The 19930-nt window shown below is 40.8% G+C and overlaps 2 protein-coding genes across 3 annotated transcripts; one reads left to right on the plus strand and one right to left on the minus strand.

Annotated features, from left to right (window-relative positions):
• Positions 1-6930: 6930 nt before the first annotated feature.
• Positions 6931-12234, minus strand: zic1 (zic family member 1 (odd-paired homolog, Drosophila)). Its single transcript, XM_008396167.3, has 3 exons — positions 8882-12234; positions 8361-8524; positions 6931-7902 (listed from the first exon to the last, which is right to left on the minus strand). The coding sequence occupies exons 1-3, from the start codon at positions 9843-9845 to the stop codon at positions 7705-7707; spliced, it is 1326 nt and encodes a 441-aa protein (XP_008394389.1). The 5' UTR covers positions 9846-12234; the 3' UTR covers positions 6931-7704.
• Positions 12235-12546: 312 nt separating this feature from the next.
• zic4 (zic family member 4) lies at positions 12547-18601 on the plus strand. Of its 2 annotated transcripts, XM_081601502.1 has the most exons (3): positions 12547-14042; positions 14151-14816; positions 17153-18601. In XM_081601502.1, the coding sequence occupies exons 1-3, from the start codon at positions 13616-13618 to the stop codon at positions 17617-17619; spliced, it is 1560 nt and encodes a 519-aa protein (XP_081457628.1). In that variant the 5' UTR covers positions 12547-13615; the 3' UTR covers positions 17620-18601. The 2 variants fall into 2 exon arrangements, with proteins under 2 accessions (XP_081457628.1, XP_081457627.1); XM_081601501.1 differs by having other exon boundaries at positions 12547-14816.
• Positions 18602-19930: the final 1329 nt, after the last annotated feature.

Genomic DNA, 19930 nt, shown 5'->3' on the forward strand with positions numbered 1-19930 from the left:
ACACACTCTGCAGAGATGGCCTGGGATTGAGGCATCGGCATTAGCCGGCTGCCGTTGATTTGTTGCTTAGCAGTGTTGTGATCCTACAGATAAGATGTCAGAATGACTGAAAGGTCAGCGCAAATGTGGAATGAAAATATGTTTCTAGCTTAGCTGCACGCTTCCAGCAAGTAATAAAATTTTACTACAGGGTTTTGGGGGTAGGGGGAAGGGGGTTGAGTTCTGGATTGAGAACTCTGTAACAGTTTTATTCCATTCTTAACCGTCTCTGGCTCAGAAGAGCTTTCATAATAAAAGGATGGAAAGTGTCCAAATGTGCACACGACAAACACGATGTAAGTAAAGCTTTCTTGAATTGCTATACCTGTTTATCAGGTGCCATCACACATTACCAAAAAAAAAAAACAGATAGTATATCTTGACTTTACCACAGAGAATAGCAGCAGTTGTGTTTGCACAAACCGAGTAACCAGGGGAATTATGAATCCAGTTTATTTCTTTGCACACTTTTTTTTCTTTTGTTTCCTGGAATGATTCAGCCACTAGGGAGCGAGAAAATGCAACTCGTTTTATTTAAAATATCTTCACTCAAAACACAAGGCAGGCAAAACAACTTATATTTATTGCTCGTTGTCTTTGAGAAATATTTGGAAGGCTTTGGGCCGCAGCCCAAAGAAAGAAAAAAAAAAGACAAAATAAAATAGAGAGGGAAAGAAAAAAAAACAAGAGGATATATAACCCTGAGACTCTGTGCGTGTGCAGAGGATAGAGAGATTGTTTGACTTGATGACATGTTGTTCATACTGAATTAGGGAAGAAATACTGCCAGATAAAAGGGGCTTTTTATTATGACTTTCACATATCAATCTAGAGGTCTGATTTTGTAAGATTTTATTTAATTTTTTTAAGTTAGAGAAATAGTTGACACCCCACGTAAGATATTGAGAGCAAAAGTAAATCGGGTAATAATTTGAAGTCATTGCTTAAAAACAAAAAGTCTACAACAAAATGAGAACTATAAGATTTGTCCATATCACACTTAGGGTGTTGTAAAATACAGTTATATCCTGGCAGGATTTGGTTCCAGCTATGATTTCACCCAAAATCACCTTCACTCTAATAATACAAAGCATGGTGATGCAGAAAGGATCAGTTCCAGGCTGTTCCTGATTATCTTTGGCTCGTCGTCCTCACTGCAGAATAAGGTGTCATTTTCAGACTTATCAGACAAACAGATGTCGACAAGCGACTCCGTAAGCGAGAAGACCTTTTCTCCATTGAGCAGCTTTAAGGCACCATATGTACATTAAATTTAAAAAAAAAATATGGGCAAATGATTAATTCATTAAAGGCAATACTGCCAGGATTTGAGCTTTCCACTTACACCACTAACATGTAGTGGAAATGAACATGTGGAGGTTGGTTTAGCTCTTCAATGGAGATCTTTGTTTGGGAAACACATTCTTTTGGTTTAAAAGAACAAACAAAAAAATAATGCTTTTTTGATTTTCTCTTTTCAAGTGGCATATGTCCAATGTTATCTTTTGCCAATGATCCCACTTTTCCTGTTTATAATTATTCTAAGCAAAGATATTGAACATTATCCTCGGTTAACACCATTTCACCAACTCAAACAACTTTTATTGCAAATTTAAACAGCAGCAGCCTTTTTTTGACATTCCACCTTTGAAGCACAACGTTGGCTAAACCTACTAATAATTTTTTGTTCAGAAATATGCTTAACAATGTCCAAACAGTCAGATTGGTATTTGGTCAATATTTAAAACAGCTGAAGACGTGCAAAAGAAAGATATAGATTTATTGGCAATTTAGATAAGATTAACTAGGAAAGAAAAATAAAATCTGAAACGAGCCAGGATCTGACCAATAGAGCGGTGTACCACAGACTTATCACTTATATCCTCCACATTGAAGTCCGTTCCGACGGTTTTCCCTTTTCCAATGTTTATCCAGAGCAAGCAACGTATGAACATGCGTGTTTGTTTTCCGTGAGACTTCAGAGGTGCGCAGCGGTCTCACGCTGCCGCAGAGCGCTAATTGGAGTGGCCTCATTTAGCAACGAGTCAATAAAAAAAAAAAAAAAAATGGAGAGACGCGTCACGAGGACACCGTGTCAGTGCCTCCACAAATCTCCCGCGCGCTCTCAACTTTAATGGCGTGTCAGACTTCACAACTGATGCGAAGGGGGTCACCGTGAGCCTATGCTTCACTCTAACGAACCTCCTCTCTTCCCCAAATCCCTGGTACCGCGGTAGCAAAGCGGAGATTAATGTCCCAAGCGGTGACATGGCTAAATAATAATAATAATAAATAATAATAATTAAGAGTCATAGAATAATAACAATAATAATGAGAATAAAGAAACAAATCAAGACATCATATATATATATATATATATATATATATATATATATATATATATATATATATATATATATATATATATATATATATCTTGATTAGTAGATTCATTCTGCAATACACAGAGCACAGAGAAAACTATAACTTTCTTATATTTAGAGGAGATGTCATCTATAGGTCTGCATTTTCATTTACACCTTTAGTGTACTATTGAGCCATACTATTTGAGCATTCTTTACACATTCAACCATTTGAAGCACCGTAAAAATTCAACTACATAATGTTGTCCCCCCCCCCCACCCCCACCCCTCCCGCACCCAACCAAATTAGATAAAACTTCTGTTTCTCAACTATTGCTTCAAATAATCTCTTATGCCTTTGCTCTGCCCTAGAAGCTAACATCTACACGCATGGAGATGATGAGGTGGTGAACGTTTTAATATACAACACATGGAAACAAAGGCTTAGAAAGACTAATGAAATTATGTCAAATAGATTTTAAGTACAGTCCTTTAAGGGTTAATACCAGTTATGTGGTGATACTTATGAAATTATAACCCTTGTTTAAAATGCTGAGTAGACCAATTTAATTATTTGAATTATTTTTCGGTATACGAATAGTTAAAAAAAAAGACATTTGTCTAATAATAATGTGAAATATAGAAGAGATAAACGATCATCGAATTTTAATTCCTGACACCATCTGGATTTTTGTTGTAAGTAAATTTTTATATATATTTTTTTCGATTGATTCTGACATGTGGAATCGTTTCATGGCTGAAACTGTATAAAAAAGTTGCGGTTTTATAAATGTCTGCAGACTAATAATGTGCACTAAAGTGCCCTTGACTTGAATTTGACCTTTTCTCTATGGATCTTCAAGCGGAGCAGATACAGTATATGGATAGCGACGTTTTTTTTTTTGTTTTGTTTTGTTTTTCACTCCCTAAATTGCATTTTTTTTGCACACACAAAAACAACCAGCAACAACAACAACAACAAAAGAAACATTAAAGTTAAATTTAAGTGCAAATGTCGAATTTATTGATTTGGTCCTGCTCTGTAATCAGGGTGTAGCAATTATTCCCAAAAAATAGTTAGTCTAAAGGCTGCAATTATCTGCAAAATGTTGCATGCGTTTAAAAAAAAGTCTGCAAAGACAAAAAAAAAGTACTTCCCTCTGAAATCAGAACCTAAGAAAACACGAGAAACAAATCTCCTCATGTTTCTTCTTCTTTCCAAACGTGCCACGATAGCCTGCACCCATGCACCGACTGTTGTTTGTTGTCAAACAGACAATTCCGCCTCTAAATGTGTGAGCAGCAGCATTCTGATGCGCAAATAAGCTGCAGACTGCGCCTGCACCTTTTGCTAACACACACACACACACTTCAGGCTCGGTTTGCTGGCCACAAGTGAAGTGCTGCTGATAAATATTCATGACGGTGGCACTTGCGCCTTCTCCGATATCTGGAGCGGTTGTCATTTCCAGACTTTGCGCGTAAATATATCTGAAGTAGATGTTTTGGATGCCCCGTGTCCCCCCTGTCTGTCCCCCACACCCCGCCATACTATTTGAGCAACTTGTCAACACATTTTTTTTACGAGCTTTTTCCTTTTTTTTTATGTATGTGATTGCTTGGAGTGTATAGGTTTGACAGTATAAAAAACTGTTTGAAATTAAATAGTATGTTCAAAGACCGGATTTTTTTTTTTTTCTGTAAGTCGAACTGGCAGGCAAGACCAAAGGCGTTGCCAAGCAATTTTTTTTTACTGGGGTTCGTGCACTTAATAAAATTCTCCGATTCGATATCCGAGAAAAATGTGTGAACATAAAATAAAAGAAATTGCCTAAATATCCACGAAAGCTAAAATGCTTGGATAATAATAATAATAATAATAATAATAATAATAATAATAATAATAATAATAATAATAATAATAATAATAATAATAATAATAATAATAATAAAACAAATTCACTGTAAAAGTTTCGAAAAATCGAAGAAATGTTGCTTGTCCATGTCTGAACACGGAAGCAGCAAGTTACACTGTAAAACATTTCTGTTGATTTAACAAGAAAGTTATAGTTTTTAATTTGCTGTTGGAACAATCGCAATAATTCATGGTTTTCACAGTTAACCCAATGATATTGTCTCACTGTAGATTTGAAACGCCTTCTGAAAACAATCTGGTTCACTAACCAACCAGGAAAAACAGGAGGACTGCACCCTGAACGGGATACTATTCTTGACTAAAGTGGAATATTCTCCACCGACCAACATTTTTTTAATTATTATTTTTACATTTGCTAAAAAAACAAACAAACAAACAAACAAAAAAACAGCCTTAAGGTGTACAACAAACCTGCACCATAACGTGCATTAATTGTTATAAATTGTGTTCTGTTCAAAGGTAACTCTGGAAATTATTGTTGCTTCATTTTATGGTAAAACCGTTTTGTAGTTGTGCCACTATTACTCAACACGTAACTTACTGGATGGTTGTTGACAGCAACACACAGTTTAGAATGTAACACAAATGTTTCAACTCTAATGTGGTTCTAGAAAAAAGATCGTCTTACGCTGAAGAAGACTTGAAACTTATTTAGACCATATATTTTAGTCAGAAAAAAATGCCTTTCTCCTGCCTTAGAAGTTGTTACCTTCTGCCCATTGTTAATTCCACATAGATAACAAACTATTGGAGTACATATTAGTATGTACTAGTTCATTTAAAGTAAAAAATAATAATAATACAATTTGGAATTATTTATATTCCGACATTATGCCCCAATAGCGTCTAGCATCTCCCTTGCATGCCTGTTGTTGTTGACTGTAAAGTTCTGCACACAATTAAAGAAGAACAATCAAGTCAAATTTGCAGCTATGTGCAGCAGTGGGTGAGCAGGAATTCATACAAAACTCCTAACATCTTGGGAAGTCTTTAACGCTCCAGCGCTTCCCTTTTGTAAATGATGGCAACGGAGCTGGATTTAAATGACAAACAAAGCCATTTTATCTGAATGTCGGTCATAGTTTTAAACGAAATGCACGCGTCCACTTTAAATTTTTGTTTTGTTTTGTTTTGTTTTAATCTATAAAGCTGCTAAGTGACTTCCTCGGCCTGGGAAGTGCGAATTGTCCCCCTGTCGCGGTGCGTCGTTGGTGCATCTGCACTGAGACCAGATAGATAGATAGTGTTAAATAGAGTCGAAAAAAAGTCATTTTATTGCCATCCTTCATTTATCTTCACGTGTAATAGTCCGTGAAAAGAAAATATGAATACATTTCAATACATTTCCAGCATAATCATCTCATATGAAGCTTGCTCTGCTTGCTATACGCTGCAGCGTTTTGAGTTTTTCTTCTCTTCTCTTTTCTTTTCTTCCTTTTTTAAGGGTTGACATTTTTATTTCGGCTGCATGTGCCTGCAAACTGACAGATCGCGGCGGATCCGTGCGCCCTGGCAGTGTTAACCATGATCAGTGGCGGCTGCTGATGTGATCTCTGCCTAATGGGGCGGTCAAGCAAGCTGCAGCCAGGAACAATGAAGTGTGTGTGGAAAAAGGAGGGATGAGTGGAGAAGGGGAGGAGGGGTCCCACGTTGACTCCCAGGCTCTCCCTCTTTCCCTCTCTCTCACTCTCTCTATTTCTCTCTTTCTGTCTCTATCTTCCTCTCTGTCTCTCTTTTTATCTTAATCTAGGATAGGAAATCCGGAAAAAAACAACAACAACAAAAAAAAACGCAAGAAGAAAAAGGAAAAAGAAAATAAATTAGATTTGAAAATTAGATTCCCGAACAATTAAGTAACGCAAAATAGCTTACTCCGGTTTTATCCACCGAGGAACAACAGCCGTGATTAATCGATTTAATTTGCGCATTACTGGAGGGCAGAGCGGTGGATGTTAATTTTGGATAAACAGAAGATCTAGAAGCAGCAGAAAGAGAGAAAGAGGGGGGAAGTGAATTTAGTAGTTATTATCGAGTGTCAGGAAAGTTCTAACACACACACACGCTCACACACCACACCTCACACACACACACTCTCGTCATCTCTCCATTACTCTCTCTCTCCGTGTTTCTCTCGGTCCCTCTCTATCTATCTCTCTCTCTCTCTCTCACACACACACACGCAAACACACGCCCACATACGCACGCACACGCACACACGTCATTATAATGAAGACTTTAACTTATTTGCTTTAGAATTATCCACGTAAATAAATTACTTTACATAGGAAAAGATCTAATTTGGTACTTATTTTCAGTGTAATTTAAAAATCAACTCCCAATAACCTCCAATGAAATACATGTTCTGTATTTTTTTACAGTCCTTTAATATAGTACGAAATGTATCCAAACATTTTTTTTTTCATTATTATTATTATTATTATTAATATTATTATTGTAAACTAAAATTTGACATACTGTACGAGCGCATTTCTCCATAAATACCGATCATATTCTAACATGTTACCGGCCCTTTTACATGCGGATAAATATGGAAAAATCCAGGTACTTTACATGGAATAATACTTCCTCTCAGACAGAGCAATTGACAGATTTTTATATATATATTTAGCACGTACATAAACAGATTGACACGGATTTTTTTTTTTTTTTTTCACTACACGATTCATCGACATGACATTAAATAACAACAATGATACTCTGTGCTATTCAAACTGGACCTTAATTGGACGAAAATTAAGAAAAAAAATAAAAAAATAAAAATATGCTGCACTGGATAGGCTACAAAAAGCACATTAATACTAAGAGTCGGTTAGGTCGACGTGTAGACTGTAGTAATACTGAATAATTCACATTTTGGTACACAACTAAACATTCTTGTCCCCCACAGTAACCTTAGAGGCCATCCTCATATATCTAAGGGACCATTACATTTTTCACAAATTCCCCTCCCCCCACTTAAAACTGTGATATTTACAAAATAAAATATTACATTTCCTTTTCTTTTTTTTTCCTTTCTTGCTGTGGGTTCCAGTTTGGTGAAATCCATATTTACAAAAAAGCAAAGAGAAAAAAGAAAAAAAAAAAATCAGGCCTCTACTCGGAGATAGCATGCTTTTTCTTTTTGAGATCTGCTTCTGTACAGTCTCTCAGTAAAAGGAGGAGCAGACCGTGTTTCTGTCCATGCATGATGACAGTCTTTAACTTCACCTCCCCTGCTTTTTTCCAAGTCCATCTTTCTCACTTAGAAAGGTCGAAAAAGTTTTTTGCTTTTTTTTTTTTCCTCATGTCTTCATAAATTTTCCATTGTCTTTTTGTGCGTTTTTTTTTTTTTTTTTTCAAAAATATTTACACGTACCATTCATTGAAATTTGACGACAGCGTGCTGTGGCTGGTTGTGTGGTGGACTGCTGAAGCTGCTGGTGATATGGAGCTGCTGCTCTGGTTCTCTGTGGACGGTGACACGATGGTGGGAGGCGTGGAGGACTCGTACCCTGAACTGGCAGCTGGGGAAGGCTGCGATCCGGGGTTGGTGGATTCGTGGACCTGGGAAAGTGAAAAGAAGGGAAAAGGGGAAGTGTTGGGGGTGGGGGGGTGATGCAGTACACTCGATTTACTTAGAAGCAGAAAACAGAGGAAGAGACGCTATTTTACTTCTGACATGACTGCTTTGGACATGCTCACAAATCGAAAACAGAGTAAAGCCCAATTATTCTCATTCAAATCCTAATCTTATTTTGCGCTTGAGAAAAGATAGGATTAACTTTCTTTATCTTGCTAAAAATAAAACAAACAGCCCCCCCCCCCAAAAAAAAAAAACAGCAACAAAAAAATAGTAATAAAAAAAAACTAAATAAAAAAACTACACATAAAAAGAGAAGAAAACGACATTCTACTATAACACATATAACATGAGTTTCTAAGGTTATTTTTGCAAAGAGAAATAAAAAAAACACACACGTATATATAATTTACAATATTAGTATATAATTTTTCTCTTTTACCTTCATGTGTTTTCGGAGGGAGCTGGGATGCGTGTACGACTTGTCGCACATTTTGCACAGATATGGCTTGTCCGACGTGTGGACGTGCATGTGTTTCTTGCGGTCACTGCTGTTTGCGAACCTCCTGTCGCAGCCGTCGAACTCGCACTTAAAAGGCTTCTCACCTAAATAATGCAAAGAATGAAATATGTTTTTTGTTGTTGTTTTGTTTTTAAAACAGGCACTTTGATGAAATGCATGTTTTTTTTTTAGAAGTTGTATTCAAACATTGTGCAGTACGCATGCACTGCACATAATTCATTAATGCTAAAATTACATTTAAACAATATTTTTGCAATGAAGTATTTTCTGTCGACAGCTATAAAGCATCGCATGTCACTTTGCAGGTTCCAACTGCCCCTACTGTAGTAAATAACCACCCGGATCGCATGCATGTTTCGGATGGGATTTTGTCGGCATCGATTTGGCAGAATATTTCTTCATTTTTTATTTTTTCATTTTTTTTTTTTGCCATTTCTTACCGGTATGAGTCCTTTTGTGAATTTTTAGATTTTCCGATCGGGCAAACACTTTGCCGCAGCCGGGAAACGGACACGGAAAGGGCTTTTCTCCGGTGTGTACTCTGATGTGATTTACAAGTTTGTATTTGGCTTTGAAGGGCTTCCCTTCTCTGGAGCAGTCCTCCCAAAAGCAGATATGGTTCGTCTGTTCAGGCCCCCCCACGTGCTCCACTGTCAGGTGGGTCACCAGCTCGTGCATGGTGCTGAAAGTTTTGTTACACGACTTTTTGGGGTTTGTCAACTGCTCCGGCTCGATCCACTTGCAGATCAGCTCCTGCTTGATGGGCTGCCTCATGTAGCGGAAAAAGGCCCCCGCTCCGTGGTGCGCAGCCATATTCATGTTCATGGGGCCGTAGCCGTGTAGCTGTGTGGACGCGTAGTGATCGGAACGCGGGCTCGTGACATGCCCATACTGATCAGCCCGGCCGTACACGTCCCCCGAGAAGCCCAGTCGCATCTGGCTGTTCACCACGTTGGAGGACGCGTGGCTCGCCGCCTGCTCGTGGAGCCCTGGGAAGAGCAGGTGCCCCGCCGCGTCCGAATGTCCGTGCGGCCCCCCGAAGCTGCCGGAGGCAAACAGGCTGTGCTGCGCCCCAGCCGCGTCCCCGAAACCCCGATTTCTGAAGAGAAAGTCCCTGGTGGAGTTGAACGCCGCCGTGGAGTAGGAACCAACGTGGGTCGGGTGATGGTGGTGTCCCAGGGCGGCCGCCGCTGCATAGCCGGGAGCCTGGGATGAGAACGCTGTCTGCCCGGAGCTGATGTCGTGGGAGCTGTGGTTGATCTTGAAGGCGCCCATGCCGTCCGCGAAAGGGTTGATCCCCAGCGCCACTTCCCGCTCCGCCACCTCTCCTGTTGAGTGATGCCGAGAGGAGCCGAAAGTAGTGACTCCTATGGTGGGATACTGCGGTCCTGCGTCCAAGAGCATCTTCAGTCTTGACTCTTCGAGACGACTGAGCGCAGAACTCAAAGAAAACACGCGCAGATATTCTTCCTCCTCCTCTCTCTCTGCAGCTTATCTCTTCTGAACTCGAATCCAACGAATTCTCTGTTTACTTTTTTTTCGTTCACGACGCAAGGAATTCCCCTGCACCGCTCATCCGATGCGTAAAAAAAAAACAACAACATGTATTTACTACATGCAATATTGTCTTTTTGCGGTTTATCTTCCTGTGGCGCAACTTTCACCTCCTCAGTCAGACGGTGAGCTCTAGACTGATAGTCGCAATCATTCCTGCAGATAAATGAATTGAAAAGACAACACAGTCCAGCCCTGATGAATGGGAGAGGAGAGGGGGCGGTCACGTGGGAGCTGCAGCTGCTCGTTCATTGGTGCTCCCCAATAACATGCACTCACCAAATAACAATCCACCATGCTGTGGCCCGCACGTCCATGTCTCTTGACATCATCAGTCGCAGATATTTTCAGATTGCTGACTGGGAATTTAGTTAAACGGCGAAATAGTGAGGGGGGGAAACAAATATTACCTCAGAACATAAAGAAAATATGCGATGACCATAAAGTGTTCCATTTTCTTTGTCAACCACATTAAATTGGGAAGAGCAGCCCTTCGATGCCTAATTGGACACATTTAGTTCAATTAAGAACATTGACGAACGGACTTTAGATTGTCAAGTCTGTCCGTCTAATGTTTCCTAAAAGAAAAAAGGACAGAATGGGCTTCTAGTGGTCAGGGCAGTTTTTGTTCTCAGGTAGAAGCTCTTTAGTTTTGGAGGAAAATTGGAGACGTTTTCATTTCAAGTATGTTTCTCTAAAGACCAACGGGGAGTCTCGTCTAACGACCTTCTGAATTTTGTTTTATTATGAAATTATCACTTTACCTCAGAGGATATCAAAATCTGAATACCTTGTTTGCCTGTCTAAATTGTGGAACATCTGTGATTTCGGTTTCCACCTTATTGTTTAACTTGGACGTACAACCACGATCCCTAATGCGTCCATCGCGATTCGCCTGTTTGCGGTAGAGCAGCATGGCCCCTTCTTTGCAAGCCAGTGGTGCATATAGTCCATGGGGTTGTCTAAGTTATCAAGTGGGATTTGCGGTGTTCTCTCTGCAGGAGCCTCCGGGTGCTGGTGGTCAAAGCCAAAAGAAACAACCCAGACCAGACCATTATGGGTCACTCGAATTGGGTTGTAGAATCTGAACGCTGCTTTTCCAAATCACTCTTGGAAACCCAAGAGGAGAAGGTTTGGTATGAATACGCAAACGAAGACAAAATGCTTTAAGAAAACAGTAAAAGTTCAGGAGTAGAGATTTGAGATTTTTGGGGGCTTTTTTTAAGGTATGAACTTAATATGCATTGCAAAAAATCAAAGGGATCTCCTTTGACACGTGCAAGTGTCACAACAGCAGGTAATGAGCAACAAGTGAGAATTAACATAAATCTGGGTGACGAGGAAAAAAAATGTTGAGTAAAAGTTATTCAAATGAATAAGAGACCTAATTTTGAAGTGCAAATTATGTTGCATAACTAAAAGAGCGAGTCTTGTCTAGTGCAGTGACAAGAATGCGCAGAATTTGAATGTCACCACCATGTTTATTGTCACGGATTTACAGCAGATTTAAGGCCAACACCACTTTATGAGATGTCGCTGCAATATGCGGCGTTTATGTTTATGATCCTGTGCAGCTTTCCTGCCTACATGTCGCCAAGAGCTACTCGGTGACTCATTGAGTGAGTGCATGCTCAACTTGGATCAGAAATAGCCCCTTGCCGACCAAGTTTTGCATTACACTGCTCACTGTTGCTGTGATGCCCCTCTTTGAATTCTGCAGCTGTGAGTCGGTCGCGCGTAAAAGGCCTTTTAATAAACGTCTTCGGGATCCACCACGTCTCCAAATATTGACTTATGATCTAACGCGATGCTGTCAGCGAAGGCACTGACAGATCAATTCGTGGCAAATGTAAAATAACAGGGCAGTTTTGTCTTTCATTTGAAGTAATAAGAAATGATAATTAACCAGGCAAGTGCATTAAATTAATTTTAAACCATTACTTTTTTTCAATTATCCAAAAAGGAAAGTCACCTAAACGCTCCTGCCATCATATGGACCTCTTTTTTTTTTAGCACAAACATAAAAGAAAAGCAATGAGATTAAATTAATGCTCACTAATCTTGAAGTATAACTTTCTCAAAATCATATAAAGTTAAAGTTAACACCAACGCGACATGTTCTCTATATAAAAACTTTTAAAAGCGCATTTCTTCTTAATTTTTGAGTTTTTATCATTAATATTAAACAAATAATACAGTCCAAACGTTGAAAAACGTGATGTGTTCGAACAGTTTTTTAGAAAACAAGCAGGTTAAAAACTTATAAAGCAGAGAAGTGATGGAAGTTTTGGTCTTGATAACAAAAGCGGAAAATCCACATTTCACCGTCCAGGGAATTGTTATTGATTCTGCAACTTTGTTTCATAAATGTCTAACCATGCAATATCTGCTAATTGTTATATTAACTTAAAAAAAACGATCACTTTCGTCAGCGAATTAAAATAGAACGTCCGCAAAGGTTGCTAAAAGAAATTTCCCAAGCATTATTTTTTTCTTTCAGTATTCAGATCAAACCCGAAATTGTTATGTAAGAGAATGTTATTCTCTGGGGTACTCACAGCACACACTCGTTTTATTTTGGAATTAAAGTCTTCGACGGAACCACCTCCTGTGACCCTCATCTGCTGCCGTCCTTAGGTCTAACGCAAAGGGGGGAAAAAATCGCTCCGAATCATAACAACAGGTCCCGTCCATTACATTTTTCATCCTCTCCGGGAGCATGGCCGCGGGTCGCCCGAATGGTTCAGGCGCTGAACACACACAGACACGGATCCGGATCTCCCTCGGGCTACAGCGGCGAGCCAACTCCGCTGCAGACGCTGAAGAGCATGGGCGGCTGCATATTTTTAATACGAAGCTTCTTCCAAAGCGCTTATTAACTATTTTTTGCTTCGGTCTATTTTAAAGCTCGACACGCGGTGCGAATCTTTGCACAACTTTTTTTTTTCTCCCCCTCCACTACTATCAGCGATCATTTTACGTGCGTAAAATTGTGCGTAATTTGCGCGTATAGTTGGGGCTGCGCGCGTTGCGGTTCAAAATGAAGATATCACTGCATTATTTATGATCTACATAATTTTAGAAATATATACGTCAATATGCACGCTCTTTCATGTAGCCGCGGAAAGAAAGAAGAGGGTTGAGGGTGTATCCTTTCACTTCAGCCTTTGTTTGCTGCGTCAACATCAAAGGACACCGAATATCCAGATAAACTTTTTAATAGTTATATTCTATAATAACCTTTCCATAACTATTTTTTTTCACAAGCGCTGCCTCCAGCACAGCGCATGCGCACTGACTGCTCGCTGTCACTAAGACATTTTTCATCACGTTGGGAACTGTCACTGGTGACGTCAATCACAGAGCTCTGACCAATTAGAGCGCGGGGTGATTGTTTGGCTCCACGGGCTGCAGCGCCTACCATGAATCTCTATTCAGTATCAAAGCGTCCTGCTGCTGCCTCTCAACCGAATGGGATTCCATGTTGTCTGCAGATAGATTTAACTTTATAAAGTTTTTTTTTTTCCTTTATTTTTTTTTTTTTTCATTGCGATTAAAATATATTTGCCATCATCATTATTATTTTGCCTGCTGTCAAGTTATTCTAAAATTAGGAAGTAATGAGCGTGGATGCTTTGGGAAGCCCCGTGATGGACCCTGCGTTTTCCAAACGGAACACGGCGCTGAGATTAGTTGACTTGGCAGGGGCTCACCACCATCACCATCATCACCACCATACCCCTCAGAGCGTGACAGGCTTCCCGGGGTTCGGCAGCCATCCACACTCAATGGCTCACTCGCACCCTGGGGAGATTACTGCGGAACCCCGCCTGGGGCCGAGTCCATTCGGGCCAGAACACATGGGGCACTCCGCGGCCCTCAAAATCAGCCCAGCCCATCATTATCCCCACCACCATCACCACCACCACAATCATCATATGGCAGGCCACAGTGAAGTGGTCTCCAGTCAAACGGGAGCTTTTGGCCCGGTTCAGCCGACGTCGGTCCCTTATTCTATGCCCCATACTGCCCAGGCTCTATCCGCAGGTAGGGATTTCCTCATCCGGAGAGATCTGACGGCTCAAGCCATGCCGGTACTGACCGACCAGACTGCTGGTCCAGCTTCTCACCACGGAATGTTTGTCTCAACAACAGGTAGCTATCCCGGACACTATGGTCACCACCCTGACGCAGGGAACCACACCACCCTCTTCTCCGGACTCCACCACGAGCAGCCTTCCAGCGGATCACCGGGTGGCCAGGCGCTGAATGGACAAATAAGGTTAGGACTACCTGGAGAAATGTACGTTCGGTCTGATCACTTGAGTCAAGTAGCAAGCTCCAGGGCTGATCCCTTCTCCGCCTCGCCTCTGCACGGCTACGGCGGTCTGAATCTGAACATGAATCTCGGCGCTCACCACCACCACCACCACCACCACCCGCACCATCCCCACCACCACCACCACGGAGGACCGGGGGCTTTTTTCCGCTACATGAGGCAGCCGATAAAGCAAGAGCTGATTTGCAAGTGGCTGGAGCCGGAGCACTCGCCCAAGAAACTCTGCTCTAAAACTTACAGCACCATGCACGAACTCGTCACGCATGTGACGGTGGAGCACGTCGGAGGACCGGAGCAGGCGAACCACATATGCTTTTGGGAAGAGTGTCCGAGGGAAGGCAAGCCGTTTAAGGCGAAATACAAACTGGTGAATCACATTCGAGTGCACACCGGTGAGAAACCGTTCCCCTGCCCCTTCCCTGGCTGCGGTAAAGTGTTTGCAAGATCCGAGAATCTAAAAATCCATAAAAGGACACACACAGGTGAGTGAGGGGGGAAAAAATGCATACACGTAAAATGCTTTGGAGGGGTATTTTTTTTTTAATGCATGGAGTAAAATTATCAAGTTGCATGAATAAATTATTAACCTCTAAAACAATTTTCGCAATATTTTAAAATTTGCCCCGATTTTAAAAGTTCGAAAATTCCGCTTTAACCAGCACGCAACAGGCACCTGTTATAAGAGTGTATTGCAAGTTTCTCAAAGGACGGATTTGGAGGGGGGTGGGGGGATTATGGTACAGCTCACTCAGGCGTTTGACGGTTCAAACCTCTTGTTTACATCGCGGTACAAAAGCTGGAGGCCCACGTCACGTCTTGTGTGAGCAGCTCAGTGTGTGCCAAACCATGACTGGATAGCAAAAGTTGGAGAGAGTTGCATCTTTCACAATAACGGATACGGTGATGTTTCTTTATTTACATTTTTTGCTCTTTTTTCCCACTTGTTTTGACGACTGCTTTTTAATTACATGGTGGATTTTGGAGTGATTTGCATTCAGTCACTAGAGCAGTTGTTGTTTTGTTTTGTTTTGTTTTGTTTTGTTTTGTTTTGTTGCGTGATGAACTGTTTCAAATAGTGGTTTGCAAGCCAAATGCAACAAGTTGACTTGTGCAGATCAGATCAGAGTATACTAGTATATAAGGAGTTTGCATACTGACTTGTGTGTGTGCTGCGCAGATGTAGCATAAAAAAAAAATCTAATGGGTCAATATGGCTGCCTGCCTCTGTGAGCCAGAAGGAAAATAAAGGCCTCAAAATGTCGAGTCAGACTTGTAAATGATTACAGTGACTACAGCACTCCCCCCAGCCCCCTCCACACACACATACACACCACCCCTCCTTCTTCTGCTCCATTCCTGCACCCCCCCCCCCGCCCCCCCAACAATGTATTATTCATATCATTTGCTCACATTACCTTAGTACAAATCTGTTGAATTATTTCTGTGTGTTGACTCCCGAGGGGCCTGGTCTTTTTGGTATCATGTTTAAAACCCAAGCTGAAAGTGTGGTTATGACTAGGGTCTGCCCCTGGGGTCTGTTTCCTCGAACGGTTTCTTGTACTACACTAATATCCTTGATTGGCTCTCTCAACCCAACAGCTGAAGGTCAAATTGATATTCAACCCGCAAGTGTAATTAGACAGAGGCAATTACATATTCTCAAAAGCTTTAATCGGAGGAGGAGAAGAAGAAAAAACTCAGCGGTGGATGATTTCCGTCTAATTTATTCAGATAGTCTTTTTTTTCCACCTCTTTCTCCCTCACTTTTCACTCATATTTAATCAGAAATACTCAATGATAATAAAAAAAAAGCCAATTTAGATTCAGTCCATATTTGAGGGGTGTGTGGTAGAATCGGGTAGCCTGTGCTACCAATCAATATCCTGAGGATATTGTGTTGTTCTTAATATTTATCAGCGTTTCCAGTCAGGTGTAAGTCGACGGTGCATGGCCAGGTAAAGACACAGGACAGCAGGAGCGCAGAAACCCCGTTTAAAAAAAAAATAAAAAAACTCACATCTCCAGAAAACTTTAGACAATGCAACTATGGACATGGTTAATAGATGTAAATGTTAGAACATTTAGATTTGCAATGAAAACCTTGCAATAAATAAATAAATAAATAAATAAATAAATAAATAAATAAATAAATAATGATAATTTCCCCAAATGCATCAACCCCCACCCCCCAAAAAAGTCAACTTCAAGTATTCATATTGCTTTTGAAGGTAATAGTAATTGGCTGTTCATTTTTTTTACCCCATGCAAGCAAAGAATAAATCAACAGAAAAATAATCAGTTGATCATCTTATATATATTGGAACCAATAAATGCAAGCTTAAAATTAATCCAGTTGTTTATATAGCTACAATTCAATGCACTCTTATTTTGCTATATAAGTAGGTCTAATTCCTTTCCAGGTATACAGAAAAAAAAAAATTAATCTTGAAGTATGATGTCCACAAAAGGCATTCGAAAACTACTAAAGATTTAACTAAAAATCTCGACATCCTACATAACAGCTATTCATAGTTTCTAATGGTACGACTTTTGACTGATCATGCAGTCCATTACATATCCACACAGACCGATCAAATGGTCAGATTCAGCTGTAAATATAACACAGTGCAGTCAAACGCAATCAATGCCAACTCATAAAACGTTACCTATCTACGGACGCTCAGCAGAATACTTAAGTCTCTCATCTTGAGCAAACAAATGAACGCTTGCATTTAGCAACAGGAATCAATGCGGTTAATGGGCAACGTCAAATATTTAATGCATTCTATGTCTTATTGTGTCTCCACGCTGCAAACAGGCGAGAAACCCTTTAAGTGTGAATTCGACGGCTGCGACCGACGCTTCGCCAACAGTAGCGACAGGAAGAAGCATTCCCACGTGCACACCAGCGACAAGCCCTACAACTGCAAAGTTCGGGGCTGCGACAAGTCCTACACGCACCCCAGCTCCCTGCGGAAGCACATGAAGGTGCACTGCAAGTCCCCCCCGCCCAGCTCGGGTTATGAGTCGTCCACTCCCTCTCTGGTGTCCCCGTCTTCGGACTTGGGTCGGGAGCCAGCCGGGGGACCGTCGGTGGTGTCAGAGCCGCCGGTGGGGGCATCTCAGCAGCAGCAGCAGCAGCAGCAGCCAGCCAATTTAAGCGAGTGGTACGTGTGCCACAGCTCAGGTGCTAGCGGTGGCCAGACACCACCCAGCGGCCACTCCACGCCCGACCCTTCGGAGGAACCTGCTTACAGGAACCCCCAACCAAGGGACGCGTTTTGAGTTCCTTGCCAGTACTTATTTCCTAACACTCAACTTCTAAAATGGTTTGGCTTTAGTGCCTATATACCTGTGAGGGCCCTCTGGTCCGCTCCCACCGCCCCCCCCCCCCCCCCCCCCGCACCCCCACCCCCAATTCCTTGTTTTGTTTTGGATAAGCCACCAAAACTGGTACTCAGAGCCAAGAGACGCACTTAACTGCACTGGACGGAAAATGCGCAATCCTTCCAGACGGGCTTTCAAGTAACAGGAGCATATATTATTATTATTATTATTATTATTATTATTATTATTATTATTATTATTATTATTATTATTATTATTGTTTTGAAGTTTATCCAAAACTGATGGATGGGTGCTTCTCCTGCGAACTGTTCCACTTGTGGGGAGGGTCGTGTAAATCTCATTAGACTATGTCGTACATTATTGTAGGCTGTAAGGCATGATGGTGTGCAGCTTTTTTTTGTAAAAAAAAAAAAACAAAACAACAAAAAACAGACAAACAAAAAAAAATCCCTTCTGCCTTCAGTATGATTTTTTAATTTATTTTTCAATCGCATATGGAGGTATTTTGTACGATCGAACCAAAGTGCATGTTTTCAAAACCGGAGCAGAATTGTACATTTGTAAATTTTGAACAAGTTTCAATGTGTTTGGATGTTGACTAGATTTGTAAAGAGCGGTTTACATCTTTTTATATTATTTTTACTTTATTTGCAAATGGATTTGTGCAAAAAAAGGGAGAAAAACAACCCCCCCCCACCCACCCCAGCTGTTTCATAAGCTTACAGTATTTCGTAAATGACGTTAATTATAAATGTTTTATCAAAGTAAAAAAAAAAAAAAAAGAAATCTGGTGATTTTTGTATCATTGTCTGTTTTAAAATTTATTTTTGTTTTATCTTAAAATTGAGCACTAAATGCGTACCGAACTGCCTTGTATTTTGTGAGTATTTGGAATAAATCTTGTACGAAAGTGAAAAAATTTTGAGCAACGCAGATCTGTGGGAAATTTTTTTTTTTCAACATATGGACACAAAAAACGTCAACATTTTTGCTGTCCCAATACTTCGTTTGAATATAATTTTTACATGTGTATTAATATATATATATTTATTTCCGAATTATTTTTTTCCAACACTGATCTCTCATCAAGTCTTTGAACCCACAGAACACCAACAATTACTATTGCAGTTTTCATTTTTATTTACCGGCGGAAGAGGGAAAGTATTGTGCATTATGCTCCACTCGTGTTAAATCTTACTCAGCTCAGCTTTGCTTTGGCCCAGACTGTGGGCTGCGAGTTTGATGAAAGGCTACAATATTCGGATCCAGACTTCAAAGAGCCATTTTGCACAATGAAACCATTTTTTTTTCTTTTTTGCACAACGGTGAATCCTCATGGTGAATTAAGATTTCTATAGCAATAGCCAAGTCAAACTCAAATGATATGGGGCCAGGTCCCAAGGACTCAAAAGCTGGCTCCAAAGAATGTAATATTTGCTACCCATGGGGTAGGAAACGGTAATCTACGTCCTTTATGCTGCAGACCAGAGCGGCAAAAAAGAAAGGGGGGGAAAAATATATTCTTTTGCTTTAAGGCCTACTTTGGGAAAAATCAAAGGAGTGGCCGCTGAAACGCAGTTGTTTGTCACCGCAATAGACTCCTTTTGCAAAATGAGGCTCAAAGAAGACCCTCATATTTCTGCGTCTATACATTAGCGATAACGACGCGTTTTAATTGCAAGGAGGGTAGTTGATTATCGTCTAGGAAGAAGCGCGAAAGGAATGTTTTCATTTTCTTGAAATTGTAGCGAAAGTAGGTCGAAGAAGAACTCAGCTGTTTTGGACGGGGAAACTTGTGGCGGCGTATAGAGTTTCACTCTGGCCTTGACTTAACCAGAAGAGGGACGGGGGCGGAGGGGGAACGGCAATACTGATACTTTTACAGAGTTTGGTTAAGTTCATGACGGAAAGCAGTTCAAAAGAAGAGCAGGAGGAGGAGGATGCCTCTCTCCCTGCACCAGCTCCTGTCGCTTGCGCAAAAAGAGAGAGAGAGAGAGAGAGAGAGAGAGAGAGAGAGAGAGAGAGAGAGAGAGAGAGAGAGAGAGAGAGAGAGAGACAGAGAGAGAGAGAGAGAGAGAGAGAGAGAGAGAGAGAGAGAGAGAGAGAGAGAGAGTTGGATCTCAATTGAAAGCGATTCTTTGAAGTGTGGAGTTAGTATCAGAGGGATTCTTTCTGGGTCGTCTGAACGACGTTGATGACACGGAAAGCCTTTTGTCGCCGATTTGCTGGGATCCTCTCTCTCTATTTC

The sequence above is a fragment of the Poecilia reticulata genome, chromosome 20, assembly GCF_904066995.2.
Source record: "Poecilia reticulata chromosome 20, P_reticulata-male-v2, whole genome shotgun sequence".
In the NCBI taxonomy this organism is placed as follows: Eukaryota; Metazoa; Chordata; class Actinopteri; order Cyprinodontiformes; family Poeciliidae; genus Poecilia; species Poecilia reticulata.

Bases quoted from the DNA above. Each gene is read 5' to 3' on its own strand.
- zic1 (XM_008396167.3), bottom strand. From the start codon at position 9,845: ATGCTCTTGGACGCAGGACCGCAGTATCCCACCATAGGAGTCACTACT. The intron at 8,525-8,881 runs GTAAGAAATGGC...TGCATTATTTAG, and splicing joins TCACAAAAGGACTCATACCG to GTGAGAAGCCTTTTAAGTGC. The intron at 7,903-8,360 runs GTAAAAGAGAAA...TCACTTTCCCAG, and splicing joins CCCTCCGAAAACACATGAAG to GTCCACGAATCCACCAACCC.
- zic4 (XM_081601501.1), top strand. From the start codon at position 13,616: ATGAGCGTGGATGCTTTGGGAAGCCCCGTGATGGACCCTGCGTTTTCC. The intron at 14,817-17,152 runs GTGAGTGAGGGG...CGCTGCAAACAG, and splicing joins CCATAAAAGGACACACACAG to GCGAGAAACCCTTTAAGTGT.